At 38.3% G+C, this 22,399-nt stretch overlaps 1 protein-coding gene across 1 annotated transcript; it reads right to left on the bottom strand.

Moving 5' to 3' along the window:
• Positions 1 to 452: 452 nt before the first annotated feature.
• On the bottom strand, positions 453 to 21,909 carry hsd17b12b (hydroxysteroid (17-beta) dehydrogenase 12b). The gene is made up of 11 exons (XM_073464607.1): positions 21,608 to 21,909; positions 13,543 to 13,589; positions 11,875 to 11,950; positions 11,056 to 11,163; positions 10,679 to 10,743; positions 9,554 to 9,598; positions 8,817 to 8,851; positions 7,127 to 7,208; positions 6,295 to 6,360; positions 4,848 to 4,997; positions 453 to 2,207 (listed from the first exon to the last, which is right to left on the bottom strand). The coding sequence occupies exons 1-11, from the start codon at positions 21,783 to 21,785 to the stop codon at positions 2,100 to 2,102; spliced, it is 960 nt and encodes a 319-aa protein (XP_073320708.1). The 5' UTR covers positions 21,786 to 21,909; the 3' UTR covers positions 453 to 2,099.
• Between the last annotated feature and the right edge of the window lie 490 nt (positions 21,910 to 22,399).

The raw sequence follows: 22,399 nt of genomic DNA, 5'->3' as shown, positions 1-22,399 counted from the left end.
CAGCTTCCATACCAGTGCACCGGAATAATCTCCCAGAAACTGTTGGCATGGGAACCGGACGGTGATGTTTGGGAGGGAAGAGGCAGAGCGTGAAAAAGCAACACTTTAGCATCGACTGTGAAAATGATGAATAATGGTAAAACAACTCGTGCAAGTTATATGAGCTGATTGATAGGCTGTAAAAGGATAAAATATGGGTATATAGGTCAGGTTTATTACACAGGAGTTTTTACAGTGGCTGTTTGGGTGTGATGGTATCTCAGAGGTGCCACTTAGCATCTCTAATTCATATTTTGTCACATTATGAAGCCAAATTAGACATTAAAACTAAAACTGCTCCTTTATCAGGCCTTTCCATGAATTTATGGTAAAATGCGTCCTCTCCATCCTACAGCCATGTGAGCCAAAACAAAAAGTGAACAAAAGTCAAAACGAGACAGATGACCAGATGATCTTATTTGAATTTATATTTATTGATGACTGAAAGGACAAATGCTATAGCCAGTGAATCCTAATGGTATCCAGGTGGTCTGGGTTGCTCTGCTTTCATCACAAACAGTGCCATTTCCCTTGAGAAAAGCCTTAGAACTGAGCTTGATCCCCGGCTGCTGCTGCTGCACCTTAACAGTTATTATGAGTGAAACCAGGTAAATGAATACAGTTTTACTTAAAGAGGATATCTGAGTTAATAAGAGACTATTGACAAACCCTTCAAACACATAAACATAACATACATGTAGTTTTCAAAAGTAATAATAGAAAAATGTGTCAGAGATTTGACACTATTTCATTGGTTTGTTTCATCTGTACATTTGGTTCCCTTTAACATTTTGGTAAATCCAACAGCACAGGTGAAAACATGAGATTAATGTAGATGTGACACACTTACTGTCGCACACACAAACAAAACCGCCCACTCATTATACCGCGATGAAATGTATCTTGACAGGATTTTCTTGAGTTGTGGAATAGAAACAGTAACACCATAAGAATGAATTTGAACCAATCAGTTGAGTATGTAAGCAAACAAGTCATCTTTAATGATTTTGAGTTGGTGCTCAAGAAGCAAGGTGTTAAATCTGAGTGCTTTGAAACCTCTGACATGAAATGATAAAAAATGAATAACAGAAAGCCATTATCACAAAAACATCCTTTTAAATCTTGAAAACATGTTTAAGTGCTCTAGAAAATGTTAGTAGCAAGTACGTACCACCTCCAGTGTTAATACTAAATAGCTTGAAGCCCCACGTCGCTTAAAGCTGGTCCACACACTCACGGGAGGGCTCAAACCTCAGAAACACCCAAATAACTTATATCCTTCCCTTAAAGGATAAGTTCACCCAAAAATTACATTAAATTACATTTACAAGCTTTTTAAAACTGAAATCTTCACTTTAGCAGCTAAGCTAAAAGTGTTAGTGTTACACACGAGCTCGACCACGTATCAAGTGTGTAAATAACGTCTTTTCAAATCAGTTTGGCATCTCAGGGCTTTCTGAGGCTTGGATTACACTGAACAAGAGGTATAGAGCCATTTTATGTGGATTTCTTTTGTCAGTTGTTTTATTACGTTTTAAAACAACTACCTACTTCAGTCGTTTAGGAGAATGCTGCAATGCCGTTTTTCTGTGAAGCTCCAGAAATGTTCTCTGGACTACAAAACTTCACTCGATTTTCTGTCCACATGGGGTTGAGTAGATAATGCCTGAATTTTCCTGTTTGGGTGAACTTATCCTTTAACATGTAGGCTTAATTTTGGATGATGTTTTGCAGAAAGATGGATAGTTCTGGGAATTGTTTTTAGTTTCCATGTTAGAGTTCCATTCATTAAAGCTGATCACTCAGTGAAGAGCAACACTTTGTTCAGTATGTTCACACAACTGTTTGGACTGTAAGTACATGTACAACAACTGTGGCGAGATACTGCCTCACATCATCTATGACTGGGAGTATCAGAGGGAGGGAAACTGAGATGTTGCCCAGAATCTGTCATGTTTTCTCTTCTTGGTCCATGGTGATGATAGCTGGACGAGTGGTTAACACAGCTGGTCCCCTCTGTCTGTTGCTGCCGCTCCCAGCCGCTGCAGTCGCCGATCTATCTATCCCTGCTTCTGCTTCTTGAGGTAACGAGCGCGCTGGGACAAACTCATCCCCATCACGTAGCTGTCGCGGATCTTGGCAGGGAGCAGAGCTGTAGTCACCCAGCCCTACAGAGGGAAATTACATGGTCAGCTGGTGGCATTTACAAATAACAGATTAGCATTCATTATTAATTTCCAACCCACAGGAGCAACAACTGTCACAAGCAAGTTTGTGCAAAGAGAATTTACACTAATTGTGTCGTTTCAATTCCAGTGCTCTTCTAACATATTGCCAAACATACGGCCATTTTGCTCAAAGTCTCTTCAGTAGCCGCACACCAACAAACTTAACTTTCACTTCCTGATGTTATCAAAAGGTACAAAGACAACACCTTTGTTCTTTTCGTTGTAAAATACAGTCATCTTATCTCGCTGGACAGATTCACCAAATTTGCAACTCATGTTTAAATATAATGAATTAGTAGGAAGTTCAAAATGAAGCAATACAGTCTTCTCTACTTTAACAATGTCAGATAACGGCATTGCAGATGAAACAGTTGAAGAACCGCCTACTGTATTTAATCCTTTTTTAAGTGAGAAGTTTTATGAAGCATCATGCATGTTTCTTTAATTGACTAACTATTACACCATATGCAATTAAACGCCAATACATTTCCTCTTAATTGTACTCTTTTCTTTCCTAATGCAAATTAACTTTAAATCAGAGTATTGATGGTGAAATTCTGAACCACTGAATTTAAGCCTGTACGCGTGTTTTAGAGAGAGAGGTTTTTCAGTTAGATGCAGAAAGTTTAAGAGATTTCCATGCTTGAAACCATAAAATGTCAGTAAATACTCCACTTGTGAATTTTAAAGCGTTAACGTGTCTTTAAAAGAGTGGATGCCAACAAGCGGCTAAATGAGACTACAGAAGTTGTTGAGGACATTAAAAGTCATGAAGCTGAACACTAATCTCCTCACTAGTTTGTCTTTACAGGGACATTTATTGCAAACTATTCTAACTCTAACTTTACAACTTGTAGATTGATCAATTTATAGTAAAGTTTGTATAGCATAGTATAGCAAGAGGCTTAGTGGCGGTGACACTGAAGCAACCGTGATGTCACCTAACATTAGCTTTTTACCTCTGGCGATCATATGCAAGACATGCAAGTATCATAAACTTGTGTTGCAATGTGTCTGCAATATTCCAAAATCCAACTGGAAAATCCAATAGGCTTTTTGTCAAGGGAACCAGGGCAATGCTAACTTCCATGTTAGCCCACAAAAATATGTCATCCCTGCTGCTCTCTATTGTAGATCATTTACCATGGCATCTTAATTGTGCATTGAAACAATATACAAACACATGAACGAAAGCAAAGATGACAGAACATCTACATGTAAATGTTGCAGACTGCAGCTTTACAGCAGTCTTGATTAGCTCCTGGTGAATTGGGGATTATTACTGGGAGATGGGAGGAGCTGCACTGCACAATTGAAGGGAGAGGGATTATCAGATAATCAGAGCACACACTACTTGTCTGCAGCTTGTGGTTTAGTGAAACATACGAGCTGATGACAGGAAAGATCTGTGCTGCGTTTTACGTTATGTGCACAAAAACTGTTGACTGCACAGGATCGACAAAGGCTTGTCTCTGCTGAGTATGATTTATTTAACACCTGTACGCTATAATGGATGGTGTTGTTATTTATATGCATATCAATAAACATGATCATTGATATTCAGGTCACGTAGTTCAACAGCATCCGACACAACATGGAGGAGCAGGAGGGAGAAAATGTTGCTCCCTGTAACCCGTTCTAAAAATGAAGACACTAAATTTGTGCTTCCGTTTAATTTCTGATGCTCGAGTCTCCACAGAGTAATTACAGTGTTAGGATGCAGACAATACAGCAAGGTAGTGGGGCATCCCACTCCATTATTTCAGGGAATGTTTACCTTTTGACAGATGCTTTAGCAACCGTTTACACAATATTAATTTGGTGAATAGAGATGAGCAGGTAGGAAGCTCTTTTTCATCATGTGAAATTGCTACTGATGAGGTTTCGGTCCTGCAGCCATTAGAGACCTTGACTGCCTGTAACACAACTCTGAGTGTTTCCAATGAGTGTTACGCTGCACCAGATTTATTACTTCTACAAAGATTGTAGTTTTGTTCAAGTAGTATTACTCCAGCTGTGTTCCCACTATCTACCGAACACTAAAGGTACATTTCAATTGTTCAGGCTGATTATATAAATGGCCCACAATATGCGGAGGCAGCTTTGGCATGCAGTGTGAGTCTAAGTTCCAACTGGCTGGAGCACTTTCAACAGATCTTGAGTCATTCTGAGTGGTCAGCAGACACGCAGATGACAAAACAGTGAAGGTGTACATAACAGGCAAGCATTGTTCGCTACAGCCAGACATTAAACAAAAAGCCCAAACAGTTACAGATGTAATGATGTATTGAGTGAATAAACTGTACTTTTGGTTACATAAATTCTGTCCTTCAGCAGCCTGAAATGTGTTTCACCTCATTATACAAAGAGACTGTTTGACAGTTCATGCAGAAAATAGAAATCTAGTTCCATTCAAGCTACTTTATATATATTTAGAGACATCAACAGCTGCTTTTCAAAATGAGCAAATCAAATTAAATCAAACAAGTGAATTGTTCTTCCAAATCTTCACTTATTCACTTCATGTATTTACAGTAGACAGTAGACTCTGTTCTACTTGTGTTACATACCAAGACTTACCAAAATGGCGTGAGGCAGGTAGCCATTGGTCTGGGTCTGCAGCCCCACAGTGTTGAGCTCTGCTGATACGTAGCGCTCTGGAGTGGGCTTGTCCAGCGTAGCGCGTCGGATTTTACTCAGCTTGGTTGCAACGAAAAATGGAAGAACACTCTGGTGAAAGAAACAAGGAAACACGTTGGTTACAGAATTGAAAAATGTTTCTTGGTAAAGTATCAACACAGTGTTGAGACAGCATTAGTTCAGGATAACTTTAGTATTTTTCAGCCTGGATCATATTTTCCCATGTTTTTGTGTCTAAGTAACTAATGGAGACAGCAACTGGATGTTACACTATGTAAGATGTGAAAATATTCTGGCTCTGTTTTGTCCCACTGCATCTCTGATGTCTGCCCTTGCTCTCGCTCCTCTCTCAATATTTTCACATCAAACTCTGTAAATTAAGGGTTTATATCAACCAGACAAGTCTTGACAGTGGGAAGACTAACCAGGATGGCTTTGTTAAGTCTTATTTTGTTTTTCGGGCGAGTATGAGTGAATGCTGTTTAACGACAATAAAATGACTGTTTCTGCAAATGGAGTCTGGTGGCACTGGTGAGTGGCCGTTTCTGGTTAGACATTTTGCAAAACGGACATTTTCCTTTACCTTTGGGCCTCTTGTCCACAAGCCACCAGTGTTTTAGGTCACTAAATTTTTTTTTTTTTAATAACACCTTCTACAGTGCATTCTTTTAAAAGCCCCAGCTTCTGTGTACATGCAAAATGGAGCATTTGGGGAAACGATGACACCACACCTCAATTTGTTCCACCCTGTTGTCTGTCCAGACAAATGAAGCACCTTTTGCTTTAAATTTTTCCATAGCACCTCAGCTATTACTTCTTCTGTTTTTAAGTCACTACCTCCGAAGGGGAAAAAGTTCACTGCACATGCTCAGAATATTCTTCTCTAGTATTTCACGTATTGTTGATGTAGACTTTATCGCCACCTACTGGCCCAGCATGCCTGTTTCAGCATTTGTAATCACCTTTGCGATCTCATATGTACGGAAAATATTTTGTAAAATGAAGGTTGTGTGGACAGGATTTTTTTTTTTGTAGATGGAGGGAAAAATATCCATTTTAATGTTGACAAGGCCTAAAAATAGCAACATGAGCTTGTCATAACAGAAACTAGCACTTGGAGTAGATGTTCTTTCACGGTGTGCAGTTGCCTGCAGGGATTACATTGTAGTCTGTTTGCAGCTGCCGGCTGCAGCAGTCTCACTCAATACTGGGCCAATTTCAAACATTGTTGTCCCTGTAAGTCACTTAGACACAAAAACATGGGAAAATATGGTCCAGGTTGAAAAATACCAGTTTACCAAAAGGTACCCTATAAGCTTTAAACAGCATTTTAACTACAGTTATGAACCACCAAACACATCAAAACAAAGGTCGGTTCACAATTTACCTGAATGATGATGCCTTTGCTCTTGTATTCAGCTTGAAGTCCTCGTGAAAAGAAGTCCACAAATGCCTATACAAGATAAAAGCATGTAATTAAAGCCAAAACTTCTAATTCCAGGAAGAAAAAGTTGGCATCAAACACCAAAAAGCCATGGGATTTAATTTCTCAAAAGAATAAGAATGACAATTTGCTCTGCAACAGCTAGCGAAGAAGAATTATGCGCACAGTCCATGAACAATGTACCTTCACAATGTTAATAGGAGCTGTAATGAATTGAGATGATCATTAAATCGAGCACTAAACTTGAGAGTCACCCTAGATGGATTGTAGATGCACTTTTAAACTTGTATTTCAGAAAACAGAATTTTAGAGGATCAACATGACCCAGTACAAACCAGCAAATTAATCAGCTGAAACTGTGAACAGCAGGCTGTTTTTAAACTAACAAACACACATGAGACGGTTATAAAACATTATGATGCCACATGCTCCTATAAACATTTTTAATTGGTACACTACCTCGGGACCCGAGTTAGTCAGCGACTTATTTATAAGCAACAATTAAAACAGCAAATATAAAAAAGACGATCCCTCCTTTTATCCCTACATCCAAATAAATGTTAAACTATCATCCATCAGTAGATAAGTTTTGCCTCAATATATGTTGGTGGAATAGACAGAATAATTCATAATTTATTCATAACAAAGATGGATTTGTCCCCATGGACCGCATTATATGGTACGATGTAAACCGTTTATGATACTGGGATGCATCTATAGATAACACTTCAGTTAACAACTGGAGAAAAGGTCTTAAACCATGTATTGCAATTACCTTGGAGGCAGAGTAGACGGTGAGGAGAGGAACAGGGTACATCCCACTGGCAGAGGAGATGTTGAGAATGGCCCCCTTTTTTCTGGAAACAGAAAGATATGAGCAAATGCTATTTTATACTGAAAAGAAACAAACACTTCAGCCTGAGATCAATCCCAGACAGGAGTAAGAACATGGTAATACGTGTGCTTGCAGGTTGAACCAAAACTTCTCTTGTCGTACATCAAAGAGCTGGTAGGTATTGATAAAAACAAAGATACAGTAACATCAACACTAAAATGTTTACAATCTGAGGATATTTTGTTCCAGCCTGAGGTGCTGTCATACAATATTTCATCTCAACTATAGGTTAATGATGTTTTAAAGGAAAAAATCTGTTTGTATGTATATATGAAGGCCAAGCAAGTGAAAGTCTTCAGACTTTAGACAACATTACAATTACCAAAATGACAGATGTACAGTATGTATCATGAAAACAATTACATTTTCCAAAAAGTAATAATCCATTAACAGTATTAGCTGTTGCAAAAAATATTTAAATGTCATATATGACATGAAATTTGTGTGCACACCTATTTTGTATATAACACAATGAGTTACCTATAGTGTTAGAATTCACATTGTCCTGCCAACGAGAAACAATCTGCTTATTCTGATTAACATTGCATTTCTTTAACATTTGTTTTGTTTTCTGTCCCCACAAGCTGCAAGTTGTGTCGCTCTCTCACTCTGTATAGCTTCCTCCTCCTCCTCTTTCTCTTTCTCCTCCTCTTTCTCCTTCTTCTCTCTTTTCATTCAGGCTCCCTTCTGGTGGACCACGGGCCCCTGGGACCCTCTACCTCTCCTGGCTCTTGCTGCCTCACATATTGATGCTTATGGATCGTCATACCCTGGGCTCCACTGGATCATTGCTCTCCTCTGTTTGACTATCTCCTTATATCTGTATTTCTGTAAAATTTGAGGCCTCTTCACTCTTATCTCTCTGTCTATTACTAATTATCCTGTGTGGCCTGCCCTCTTCCAGGTCACCACAGTGGAGAGGATGTTGTGTGGCTCGGGCACCACTTGGCGATGCCTTGGCCTGCTCAGTCGTCTCCTGGATCCACACACTTTACATTTATTATAATTTCTATCAGATATTCTGTCAAGATAACTTGTAAACTGTGTTTTGTTGTTCTTTTCTGTACATGCGAGGGATCCCTCCCCTTCCTGAGGTTTCTTCCATCTTCTTTTTTTCCCCCGTTAAAAGGTTTTTTTTCCCCCTCAACATGGCAAGTTTTTCCTCACACTAGTCGAGGGTCTAAGGACAGAGAATGTCGTTCACTGTACAGATTGTAAAGCCCATTGAGGCAATGTGATTGTGATTTTGGGCTATATAAATAAAATTTATTTGATTTCAGAGTAGATTGGTACCATGCAATTTGCATGTTTGAGGCTTTTTGCTTGTCTTTAGGTTATTTTACCACACTAGTCACTTCCTATACTATCAACTGATGCTTTGAATGGCAGCTGACACAACCTACCATCCCAAAGTGTCATTATCTGATGACTTGGCAATGAAACTTAAAAATAAACTTGGTATCAATTTTTGTGCTGCCTTCTGCATTTGTGCCGTTGTTATTAACTTAATATTCACCAACATTAGTTATGTATTAATTAATCTCTTGCTGCTAAAGCCAGATAAACTTACCTCTCCAACATTCCAGGTAAAACAAGACGTGTCATCTGGAAAAAAACAACACAAAGGGAAAGAGAGTGAGAGAGTGACAAGTGTGAGAAACAGAGTAAAGCTGACAAGAAAGGCTCTTAATGTGTGTGGGCTGTGGACAAGTGTGTGGAGGCGTGCATCCACATTTGTAAATGTGTGTGTGTGGGTTGTGTGTGAAGAGGTGATCGGGGAGAGAAGACAAAGAGAGAGAGGAAATGATAATGATAGCAGAGGGAGCAGTTTAAAGAAATATTGAATGACATAAATTAAGTGCTAACAGAGTGGGTGGACTTTAGCTGTTGCTCTGGGAACTACCGAACATGGAGAAGAGGGACGGAAGTGACTTACTACGCTTTATGTCTCCGTGTTGTGTTTGTGTGCGTGGGTGGGTGCGTGTGTGGGGGATGTCTTTATTGGTCTGTGGGAATACCTGACAGAGGATCTCAAACTATATCAGCATTTGAGTCTACTTGGACAAACTTAATAACTCAAAGGCAACCCACATCTCACAGTGAGACATACAACAAACATTTACAAGTCAATGTCCATGTTGTGCAGACTGAGACAAAGGTGCCTCTACTCAACATCAACTTAAAGAGGAAATACTTATGCTAGTATTACGATTTGTTTTCTCTTTGACATTAAAAAGAAAACATTTTTTTGTTGATCAAAGTCAGAAAGCCTCAATTTCATCAATGTTTTCAAGTACTGACACTCACCTGGCAAACTGATGTTATGTTGATGTTGACCATGGTGTCGATGAACTGAAACAAGAAGAAAGGAGCATTACTACGACTTGACTATCGTGTGTGTTTGTGCATTTACTTGCACGTTCATCATTGTTCCACAATTGAGATAAATTTAAGGATAAGTTCACCCAAATATGAAATTTCAGTCATCATCTACTCACCATCATACTGATGAAGAGTCGAGTGAAGTTTTGTAGTCTGTAAAACATTTCTGGAGCTTCACAGCAAAACAGCGTTTTAGTAGCTAGAGACTTATTTTAAAATATTAAAAAACTGGGGGAAAAAACAATTATTTTTTTTTATATTTTAAAACAAGTCCCCATCTACTTCAGTTGTTTATGAGAACGTTGCAACACTGTTTTGATGTGTAGCTCCAGAACAGAAATGTTTTGTTGGATACGAAACTTCACCCAACTTTCCATTCACATGCAGGTGAGATTATGACAGAATTTTCACTTTGGGTGATTTTACACTTTAAAAAGACATTTTAGTTGCTAAAATGCCAAATTCACCTCACAGCGACACTATGTAACTTCTGATATGGGAAATAAAACATTAATTCTACTACAAATGAAAAGTTTCACTCCTAAGCTATAAAAGTTACCATAAGCTCAATTAGTGAGTTAGTCTGTCGACTTTATGACTCTTACTTACCACTGTTACTGTTACTATATGCTTTTTCATTATCCATTTGTTTAACTTTTTCCTGTCTTTAGGCAAAAATTACTGGGGCTAGCTTTTTGTAAGCCAGATAGTATAATTAGGATGTTATTATTTACAAATGTATTTTACAGTTACAGTACAAGCACAGTATTTGATCAGGTCTTACTCAGCTGGCCACCTTTGTGTAGTTTAATTTATATGAAGCTCAATTATAAACCACAACTGTCAATACAGCAAACTGAACAGGATCCAGTTTTTTAGTGGAGATATTAATTAAAACAAACTCTATGTAAAGGAATTTGCTATCATTAGCACTTTCATTCCTCATAATCTCGTAAAATATGTTACAAACATTTGATCTGTTAAATGTCTGTATGAAAAAATATTTTTTACATTCATTGCAATTAAAATAACAATAAACCTTTAACTCACACTGTCAAGATTGGGGACGTTGAGGAAGAACTCAGGGTAAGAGTAGGATATTCCAACATTGTTCACTGTCAACAAGAGAAATATAACAGCACTGTGACATTCAAAATGCTAAAAATGTTGACAAACTGATGGATGAAAAGAACATTTTTCTAATATGCACTTCAGAGTGTTATTCCTCTTTTCAATCTTAGGAGGGCAGCAAAGGGCTGAAAAAGCCTGGATAAATTAACCTTTATGATTATACATTTATCACAGTGGATTATACAGCATTCCTCATGTCTGCAGGCCAGGATTCAGATTGAATTTACCATCTTATCTGACCGACTAATTGAATTTTATTAAAAGTGAGGTGGCCTAAGCACCTGCTGCAATCTTACCCAAAACTCCAATCTCCAGTCCTGCAAGTCCATCTTCAATCTTTGAGTAGATATCTACAGCACTGAAGTCTGCTGCGATCGTCTTGGTCTCCACACCACATTTGCTTGCTGAGGGCACAAATATGCATAAACATTCAAATTTTGCATTTATTTATGAGACACAATCAAAGATAGTAGAAATCACTTGTGTAAAGTTCATGAAAATAGTCACTTGGAAAGGGAAGAGCAGAGCAGAGAAAAAAAAAAAACCCTGAAATAATCCTTCATCATCAATGAGGATATCCCTCCCTTAAGAGAAAGCTTTCACTTAATTGGACAGATTCACTTTCAACCCCGGCAGGAGGCTTTACAGCCTCATAACCATAAGAGTCCTGCCGAATCTCCACTCAATAAAGGATCACTTGCGAAAAACACGCAATTCAATGCAATCCAATTTAGTCGTTTGTCATGTCATCCTGTTGGACCATCACACAGTGCAATATGAATGCAACATTTCAGATTTAGGATAAATGAGGCCATATAACTACATGGATCATTAGGATTGAACTCCAGTCTAGCAGCTGTCATATTTAACACTATATTAGTCTTGTGCTTTTGGACCACAGGTCCTGCTGATTTCCCTCGACTCTAAAATGTGGAATTAGTTCAACTGATGGATTAAATGGAGTAATATTGAGCTACAAACTGCATTTCAAAGTGATGTCTGTCTACAAAAATCCTCACTCTACATCAGTTTTCCATGTCAGACGTGTTGTTTGCATTTACATCAGGTTATTTTCTTTTAAAAAAAAAGATGAAATAAACATGCACACGACTCACAGATCGCCTTGGATACGTCATCCAGCCTCTCCTGTGAGCGGCTTATCAGCACAATGGAGAAGCCTCTGCGGGCAAGCTGCAAACACAAAAAACAGGTCAACGAAGGCGACCTGTGTGAGCATTTCTACACATATTGCATCCAGGCAGCACAGTAATAGAAGTCATGAAGTTAATTCAGCAGGTGTGCTATTTCAGTAGTCAGTTTGTAGATAACAGAGTGGAAGTGGCCTTAAACAGAGGTGTCTGTTTATGGAATGTGAAATCATTCATGTGCTTGAAAAAAAGTTTTGTACCTATAATGTTGGTATTGTCAGCTTGAATATTTAGGTTTGCATCCATGATTTCACAGGGTGTGTTCGAAAATACAGTTTTGTTACTGTAATCCTACTTCTGTACACGTATACATACAGTATGTACCTGTAATTTCTGTTTGGAACCATTTGTAAGTACAGACCGTTGCTTGGAGTTACATTTTTTTGTCTTATTCTGAAGATTTTGGCTTCTGCATGTAAACTTGGCTTCACGTGTTGAAATCAGATCCATGCACATGCATCTCCATGAGCACATATGTTTGGTAGGTTTACTGCATGGTAATATTTGGAGAGACGCTGGGATTTCCAGCTTTTGACCAATCAGTGTCTTTGGAATCACTACAGACAAGACAATAGGCTAGGCAACCCCGTCAATCACCTACGAGTCAGTTTGTGCTCAGGAAAGCTACCAGCTCACCTAGCCTCCAAAATGGATAAGTGATGCAGCAAGTCGGAAGTCGATACTTCCGAGTCACAATGTAAATGCATCCCAGTACATCTGCCTGGGAAAGCATGGACGCTCACAGCAAGCAGATGTTTGTATGGAAAGTCTCTGAACTTCTCAAGCAACCACAGCAGCTGATGTAACAGATTAACACACTTGAAAAAAGACAGTGAGGTGAAGGCTTGTGCCAAATGCTCACAAACCAACTGAGAGGAAACAAAAGCGGCACTGTGCGTTTCACAACACAAACAATTCATTAAGGTGACAAGTGATGAAAAGGTAATTGTTCTCTGTGGGTGCCATCATACTGCTGTGAAGCCATGTGTGTTTATGTCGAGCTTGGTGGACCTTGCCCAAGTTTCGGACTTGGAATTCTGACCTGGATGACCTTTCCATTGCACTTTTTGGTGTCGGAGGTTGTTCTTTTCAAGTACACTGGAATGCAGCATTACTCAGGCAAACTGAATAATCGTAGATGTTTCCAGGCCTCTGCAAGCATCACTAAGTCAACAAGATATATAAACTGAGTCGTTCTTCTGTCCTGCGTACGCTGAATTTATCTAACAATTCAAAAAAGGTGTTGCTATCAGGCTATCCTAATTCGGCATCGTTAGGTGGCTTTCTAAATGGTTACTTCGATATGATATAAAATTAAGCGTGAAAAAGAAACAACAGAAGCCTTAAAATGACCTGAATATGAGATATAACAAATACAAACCTAAATGTTTTAGCAAAACCAACATATGACATGTACAACACTAATTTAAGGCTCACTTTTATAAGTTACTTCACATTGAAGAAATGATTGACAAAGGCAGAGAGAAATTCCACTCATCTCCCGCCACCTCTTTTCACTGTGGTGTGTTTTTTCGGTTAGAAGTCCGAAAATGTCCAGAGTCCAAGGAATCTTACCTCCTCCGCATAAGCTTTCCCGATCCCGTCTGTGGCTCCTGTCACAACTGAAAGAGGAAAAGGGACAGAAAGAGACTGAATTAGCAGGTTAAAGTATATACTGTTCTAAATCGAATATGAAAACACAGGATTAATTAAAGCAAGATATGCTTCTCCATATTCTCCATCTACTGTAGTCCCATAGTTTCCTTCCACGAGCATAAAACTGGGGCTCAAAGGGCTGGTTCATTAAAACTAAGAAAAGGAAGTTACTCTGTCTTTGTATATTTTGCTTTATTGGAGATAAGGAGCTTCTCCTTAACAATGAAAAACCTTGAACCAAATTGAGACAAAAGTATGTGGACATGTGTGTCTACATAGCTTCACCTGGACATTTAGACTATTTCATAAAGGAGTTGCCACACATTTAATGTATATCAGTATTTAGCTTTGAACTTGTGGCCTTAAGCACAGTTTCAACAGATTTCCCTGCTGTGTTAGCTCAGTGTCAGACCACGCCTTCACAATCTGAGCTCATTTTAGTCTGAACTGTTAGCTTAGCTATTTAAAAGAAATATTTCCACAGAAGAAAAGACCATAGATGGTTTATCTCTCTTGCTGTAGACTTATAAGCAAAGTGTTGTTTTCTTTATCTTCCTTTTTGGAAGATCAAGATTACAACATAAGAGCAAGGGAAACTAAGCAGTGCCCGTCACTATAGAAAAACAGATGAAGAGCGCCACCTCCAGGAACTTTATCACCACAGAAATCTGATGATAAATATGTCAGTGAAGGACTGTTTGACTGACAACTGATCCCTGGAAAGTGCAGTGCAGAACCACCAAGGATGGCCAAGCACAAAAAGCTTTAGAAAAATAAAAATAAATTGACTTTCAAGGGTAAAGGGCTGAATGTCAGTGTAGACAGATGTACTGCAGGACCGGGTACATGGAGAGCAGCCGAGGTGAATAAGGAGGACAAAGAGAGGGAGAGGGAGAGGGAAAGTTAGGACCTCTCTGTCATCAGTGGCAGTCGAGCGAACGGATGCCCTGGAACTGCCTGGCACAAACAGCAGCAGCAGCAGCAGGGGCCTATTTTTAGCTATTCCCATCTTTCAGAAGGAACTATTCATCACACCTCTGGCTAAATATAACAATGAGTGGATGGGGAGCGGGATGGAGAGTCAGGGCGTTACAATGTGTCCCTACGTCCCTCTGAGATGCTTAAAGATCAACTACTTATCTTTGTGTAAACTTGAGGATAGTTTTTCATCTTAAGTTTTTAGTTTTTGTGTAATAATTCTGTTCTTATTTTATGCTAGTTTATTCCTTTTTGTTTTGCATTGCGGTTTCGACCTACTTATCAGAGTGAAGTGTACTTAAGATGGGGAATTTTGGCGGGATGGTTAGGTCACACTACATCAGTCTGGCTGGGCGCACTGAGCAGGACAGTCTCTCTAGGGTCCGTTAGACTCAGGGCCTTAAGACTCCTAAGCTCATTAAAGATTACGTTCAAAACAAAGGCCATTACCTGAGACCAGCCTGAGTCTAAATATGAGATTAAAACACTTGAAAAACGTGCGTTCAATGTGGTTTGGCGTTATTTTGGTTATTTGTGGGCTGCCAGTGGGCTCTGGGTTATTTAAGGTCTCATGGTTTTACACTAACGCTTCCCCTTCTGTGTTTCTGTTTGCTGGATTAGGTAATTAAAGAGGATTAAATCCATCTATACTATATATGAAAAGATGTATGAAATATGTATTATCACTTTGGGAAAACACACATACCCAACGCAGAAGGTGCCAGCAAAACAAAAACACAAAAAAGAACATGGCCCCTTTGCGACACTGAACCTTGCTCGACTTTTGCGACGTCCATCGCAGGTTGATCAATCAATAAACGAGCCTTCTTGGATCATATCGATTGTTTTAGTCTCAGAACCTGAAACAACATTTAATTTGAAATAAAGCTGCAATGATTAGTCGATTAATCGATTTGTCAATTGCGAGGAAATGAATCGCCCACTCGTATATAAAATCGATTAATCCTTTCAGTCCTTTTAAAAGCAAAAATGTCAGACATTTGCTGGCTCCAGCTTCTTGAATGAAAGAATGTGCCGCTTTTTGTCATAAATCCTAACAAATGAAGAGTCTTTAGGGTTTGGACTGTTCATTGGACATTTTTTTTTTGAAATTTTACATACCAAATAAATGATCAAAAATTGTGAAAATAATGGCAATGGCAAATTAATAAATGATGAAAACAATCATTGGTTGTAGCCTTGGTTTATAGGATTATTAAATGCCACAATAAGGCCCAGCAGTTTATAATACAAGTCAGGATTTTCAAACTTACAAGTTATCAGTGCCTCACTGAAATGAATGAGGGGACTATGTCTTTATTTCGTCACGCAGTGGTCATGATGATGTGATTACGGCCATATGAGACCAGGAACTGTCTGGTGTCATAGTCTCACTTGTTATATTATTTAAACTAGTGCTGCACCAGTGCAACTTTTTATCTCCCAACACCTCAACTCAGGGTATCATCTCAATACAGAGTAACAATCTGATGCCATTACTATAAGTTATATAGTGTGAGGCATGGGATTGTTGCAGCACTAAAAACTGAGTTGGAGGTCCAGCGTGACTGAATAATGGCCAGAATCAGCGTTGATATCTGGCATATCAGCTTAGAGCTTCTTTAATCAGATCAATTTTGTTTTTATTTGAGAATTTTTAGGATTTTTAACAGACAAATATATATCATAATTAAGCCATATTGCTGAGCACTACACTCCTGATTCTTACAGCTTTCATGAAACGTTTTTTTGTGCTGATGCTACAATGTCTAATACAAATATCCCTGCAGAGACAATAAAGTTTATTTTTAGCAAATGTATTTTCTCTATTTTGACAATACTATTTACTCCTTTTACTCATCTGTCTATCTGCCCTTTGCTGTACCCATCTCCCCTTTGTGTGATCTTCCTGAGTACAGATGATGCTGAGGTGCCAAGCATCCTCTAGGGCTGCAGCAGAGCCAAACAGAAGGGAGTGGGGGAGGAAAGAGGAGAGAAAATGACAAACACGAACATGGGGGATCCTGGGGGCAACTAAAAATAGCACAGAGAAGAGGAGGGGAGAGTGATGAAGAGTCTGCAGGCACAATGATGAGGGAAACATAGGCCGGGTTATTTTTAGATGTTTTAAGAATGAAATGTTTTGCAGTCGGAACAGGAAAAAAAAAGCTTTTACAGCTGAGTGCATGTTCCCTTCAGTCAAATAAAACAAGGGCTATTTTAGGAACTGCTGTCTTCTACAAAAGTAGGTCGACTAGGCTAGGTGTTCTGATGATAGCGCTACTATCTGTCCCCATTTGGGTGCTCAGTTTGATAGTCATTTTATTGTTGAATGTAATTGAAGGACTGGAAATAATTCACCTTTTTACATCTTCTCCACTTAAAGAAGACTTATTGAGGATCTGCCCAACGTATCCCACTTTTCAATATTCGTGACAAGCCAAAGTCCTGCCCTACTTCCAGACTCCTCCTCTCTTTTTCGCTAAGGGAGCAACAGCACATGTATTTGTCAGAAAGTATTTCATGAAGAAATAATTGGTAGAGGACATGTTTAATTAATTCTACCAATAACTGCAATCTATGTGTGGGCATGGTCTGGGACATAAATGTTTTGGTCCGTTAGCAAAACTGTACTGGAAGGATTAGCCCACACAGGTTATCTTTCTGTAAGAAGTGATCTAAAGCAAAAGTTCCAGCCCTAACAGTGACTGATCAAGTAACTGGGATGTAGTATTAATCCTTCAGTCGACTAAACAATTGACAGAAAATGAATCAGCAACTACTTTGATAATCAATCATTTCAAATTCTCTGGTAATATTGAACAAGACATTTAAAAAGGTGTCACAGGGTTCCAGATTTAACATTTTCATATAGGTGCACAGCACATAATTTAGGTGCTCCCAGTAAAACATTTTCATTTGACTTCTTGCTAACTATATTTCAGGCGCACCAGTGCGACCAAAGAAAATGTGTAGTCGCACTTGACAGATTTCTGCGCGCATGTGCGACCAAAATAGTCACACCCTGGAGCCCTGTGCCACTTTGACTTCTGTAAAATTATGCTTGGCCTGTTCCACCATTTTCTGTAATTTTAAACTACATAATGATTTTTTGAAGATTAACCAACTATGAAAAATAATCATTAGCTGCAGCCCTAACTTTATACCAAACACTACAAGAAGGATCAAAATATAAAAGTTACTTACTACAAAATCTGAAACGATAACATTGACTATGTTTGTAACAAATGAAACTACTGACACATGTACGTAATGGTGGACACGCAGCAGAGCCCAAACTCTGTTAGGTTAGATAAATGCTATTTTGGGTCACCAACGGGCTTGTTTTTATTAAGTGATCCAGTTTATAATATACATTATTATTTAAATGGAGGAACATAGGTGTCAAATTCTACCAAGTGCTGCATTTGTATGTGTGCAGCTATGATATTTAGATTGTCATCTCTGTAAAAAATAAAAAAAGCACATCATAACTATAGAAGGGCTTTGTATTTGTATATATCTGCATTATTTGTGTTTAAATGGTTTAAAATGAATTGAAAATATACATCAGACAGCATGTGAACTGACAGGATTGTGAGGAATTAACACGTACCTTTTAGATACATGTTAATGTGTCTTATGAACTTCATTTATAACCAGCTGCCTTTTTATTACAATATAACAAGGCAGCTATATTATGAACAATCGAAACATTGTCTCCGTAAGATACCACTACAATGGTTCTCTGTAATACTGCCACACACTCAGTCTTTCTCTTACTCACTCTCACTCTCTCTCTCTCTCACATACACAGATAAAGTGAGCTGTGGTACCAGTGAACCAGAATCCTGAGGATCATGCGTCTCATTTATGAATGGCTCTGGTCCCGTTACATAATCAGGCCATCCTCTCAATCAAGTCCACTTCACTGAGGCAAAGTTTGTGAATGAAAGTAGCAGCCGAGGCCAACGGGCTCCTTCGCCTCATTGGATATTCTGAATCACTTTGCATGTGTAATCCAAAAATAAAAAACCCATCTGACGCGTTTTTTATTTTTAGCTGCACACAAAAAGATCAAAGGCAACTTCAGCTCACATCCTCAAAACATCTGAGTCTCTCAAGCAGACTGATGTGACCATGAATGCACAGGTTGAGAAAGACTGTGATAAAGATTGTAAAATGCAAAGGAGCCAAGTGTCCAGGTTAAAAGATAAATACAGACATACAATCTTTTGATTGGGAAATATGCATGAAAAATGTACCTCAAAACAGACATTTAACAAGAGTTTTGTTCTTCATCTTGGGATTCCCACTGACAATTAAGGCTGCAACTAATGATTATTTTCATTATTGATTAATCTTTTCACACTTAATTGATTTATTGTTTAGTTTATAAAATGTAAAAAAAAAGTTACAAAAGCACAGCACTCTTGCCATCATAAATTATAAAGAAAACCAGGAAATCCTACATTTAAGAAGCTGGAACCAACAAATATTTGACATTTTATGTTTGAAAAATGATTGAAATGATTTATTGTTTATCAAAAAATACATTTTCTTTCTCATGACTAATTGTTGCAGCTCTACTGACCATGTAGGACATGGTGTAATAGAACTGTACCTAAAAATACTTTAAATTTGTCCCATTTCTTTCCAAGCTTCTGTCTCTCCAAGCTCTTTTGAAATGCTGAAAGAATGATTATTAATCATACAGAGAACAGCTTTTTTTGTATTATGGTGTGAACCTTGAACACCAGACTTGCCAACAATATAGCAATCCCAACAGCAGTCTGTTCAAAGGTCCAAGGTTCAGTCAGTGAGCAGGTTGGACAGATGGACAGTATTCAGTCTGATTTGATAATCCCCTCGAGCTGTAATCCAATCACAAGATTTACTGCAATTTACACCTGATTACAAAAGGCTGATCATTCTCTGCCCGTTCCTTATTTAATGTGAAAAACATATCACAGACTGATGCTGTAGTCTGCTGTTGCTGGAACAAAGTGTGCTGAAATCATACCAGAAGACTTCACAATCATCAGTGTGAACCATGAAACAGTCAGGGTAGGACTTATTATGCAAGACAGCTGTGACACAGCTGTACTGTACAGGGTGTTCATGACGTGTTCAGATCAAGATGCAAAAATGGCATGTGTCTGCTTGCAATTTACATAAAGTGACCAATTTACCGGTAGGTACACCTGTACAATCTAATGCAATCCAACACAACAATTCTGCCATGAATCCTACCTGTATGAAGTTTATAATGTTCAGTCTTAGTTTAATTTACACATTTCTGAAAAATTCAACAATTTGTTTATTTCTGAGAAGAGCTGCAACAAATAATCAGTTGGTCAATTAGTCATCAACTATTAAATTATCTCGGACTATTTTCTGAAGTATTTTGAGTTGTGGACAAAACAAGACATTCGAGGATGTCATCTCGGGCTTTGGGAAACAACATTTTTGACATTTTCATCATTTTCAAACTTTATAAATGACTTTAATAGAGCAATTAATCATGAAAATAATCAGCAGATTATTCAACATTGAAAATAATCGTGAATTGCAGCCGTATTTCTGAGGATAGTTAAAAGTGGTGTTGTACTGGACTATATTATATTAGAGAAGTTTCAGATTTTTGTCCCTACCTTGTATACTTGTATACTGTAACCAGTATAGAACTACTGTTTAAGTCGCTAAAGTAAATTTTTTTCTTTTAGAAACTACAGGAAATAAATAGTAAATACACATATTATAGGCACAAAGTGTTTCCTAAACACAGTTCCTTAGGCAAGCTGGTTCAGAGCTTGCAGGCCTTCATTGCTCAATGTCCTGTTATCTGTAGTCAATAATCTGAAACAGCCAAGCAAGGTTTGTTGGTACATTTATGACCATGGAATTTAAAGATTTGATTTAATACTACATTTATAAGCCATTTAATAAAAAGGCTGTTTGCTGTTGCTACAAATAATCAAACATTAAATTGAAATATCATTCACAAATTCAATAAGAGGCTAGTGTTAAAGCTGAGCTGCTGCAAGAGCTGCAAAGATCAGTTAATTAATCCTTCAGTTTTGAGTATTTTGTTAAATCGATGATCATTTCATTGATTTCAGTCATTTTTCAAGCAAAAATGTTGAATATTTGTTGGTTCCAGCTTCTTACATCTAAGGATTTGCTGCTTTTTGTCATTTATGATTGAAAATAAAGAGTATTTTGGTTTCGACTGTTGGTTGTAAGAAGCAATTTAAAGACGTCATTTTGGGCTTTGGGAAATTGCGATGGGCACTTCATTATTGTTTTTGACATTTTAAAGACTAAACGATGAATCGAGGTAAATAATCTGCAGATTAATCAATGATTAAAATAAACGTTAGTTGCAGCCTTAGCTCCTGCATACATCACCTACAAAACAATGATATTGGATGTGGTCAGACTTGCATCAGACTATAAATTTTGGCAGTGGTCACTGAACAGTGCTTCATGTTAAGTTACTTTTTGACAGGAATGCAGAAACGTTTTAAACCCTGTCAAATCGTGACAATGAAAAGCTTTTGTTAGAGAAATTGTTGTTGTCACTTCTGAAACCTTTTTGATATTTTTCCGACTTTTTTGGCAGCTTGTTTCCATGTTTAAAGAAAGACTGGCTGATTAATACAACCACAATGGAAAACATGTTTCCTCAGCTTAACAAGTAGTAAACAAACCTCATGTTCAGATTAAAGTTGATGCTACAGCTGCAAAGAAGACACCAGAAATCTGAATAACATTTCTGTATGACTGTACTGATAAAATGTACACAGCTAAGAAGACATTATTTGCCTTCAATAACAACTTTGGCCCTTTTTGTCCTGTGTGCTTTGTAATATATCTTATCTTTAATGTAATCAATGAAAATACAGGCTACTATCTCTTTGCTTAAATGTTGCTTAAACGGTTTAACTGTCTGACACTAACCATCCTAACCTGAGTCAGTGAGGTTATTGTCCCAGTTTCTCACCTGCCCATTTCCCCAGTTTGGTGGGAGAGACGAGCCGCCCGTTGCCCAGCACCCACACCTTGATCCCGGACAGCAGCCGGTACACGGAGCACACAGACAGCCAGGCCGCGGTCAGAGCACCGAGCCAGAACAGCGGCGCCTCCAGGGCCCGTAACACTACTTCTCCGCTGGACGACATACCGGCAACACACTCACCTCTGTCTGTTTTATCTCTTAGTACTAACGCCTCGACTTATAACCTCTGTTGTAATGCGCTGAGAAGTGCTCAAAGTGCAAATGCATGCGTCAAAAAGGATTCAAGAAGCGACTTCCGCGTTGGACACTTCCGCATCAGCGCTTGGCTGTCCGTGATTGGCCCGTTTTCTTCTTCTCTTCCTGCTGTTGCGAGAATATTTTAACAAATCAGAGCGTTACTACCACCTACTGTTACACCACAGCCCTCCATGTCATCAGTCCCGTCTTCTGTAAACATGTCAAATAAATGTAATACGGCATTAACTGATCTGTTATGATGTTTTACAATTTATGCTTATGTCTTACTTATTATATAAAGATATTCATATGATTCATAGTCATAGATGTATTTATTTTTGTGTCTCCAGTCGCCTACAGTGTTATAAATCACACACGTTTTCTTTCCTCCTTTAACGTAGGTGCACCTAATTGCCTTTAAATGCCTTATATTTGACTTTTCATCCCACTACCTCTGTAGCTTTGTAAATTCTTAATTGTATCTCCCATTGTCTATTGTTCTGTGTTGCCTTCACCAGTTAAAATATCTGGAATATGTAT

The sequence above is a fragment of the Pagrus major genome, chromosome 4, assembly GCF_040436345.1.
Source record: "Pagrus major chromosome 4, Pma_NU_1.0".
In the NCBI taxonomy this organism is placed as follows: domain Eukaryota; kingdom Metazoa; phylum Chordata; class Actinopteri; order Spariformes; family Sparidae; genus Pagrus; species Pagrus major.
Note: the sequence above shows the minus strand (reverse complement) of the source record. Positions and strands in the feature narration are given on the sequence as shown.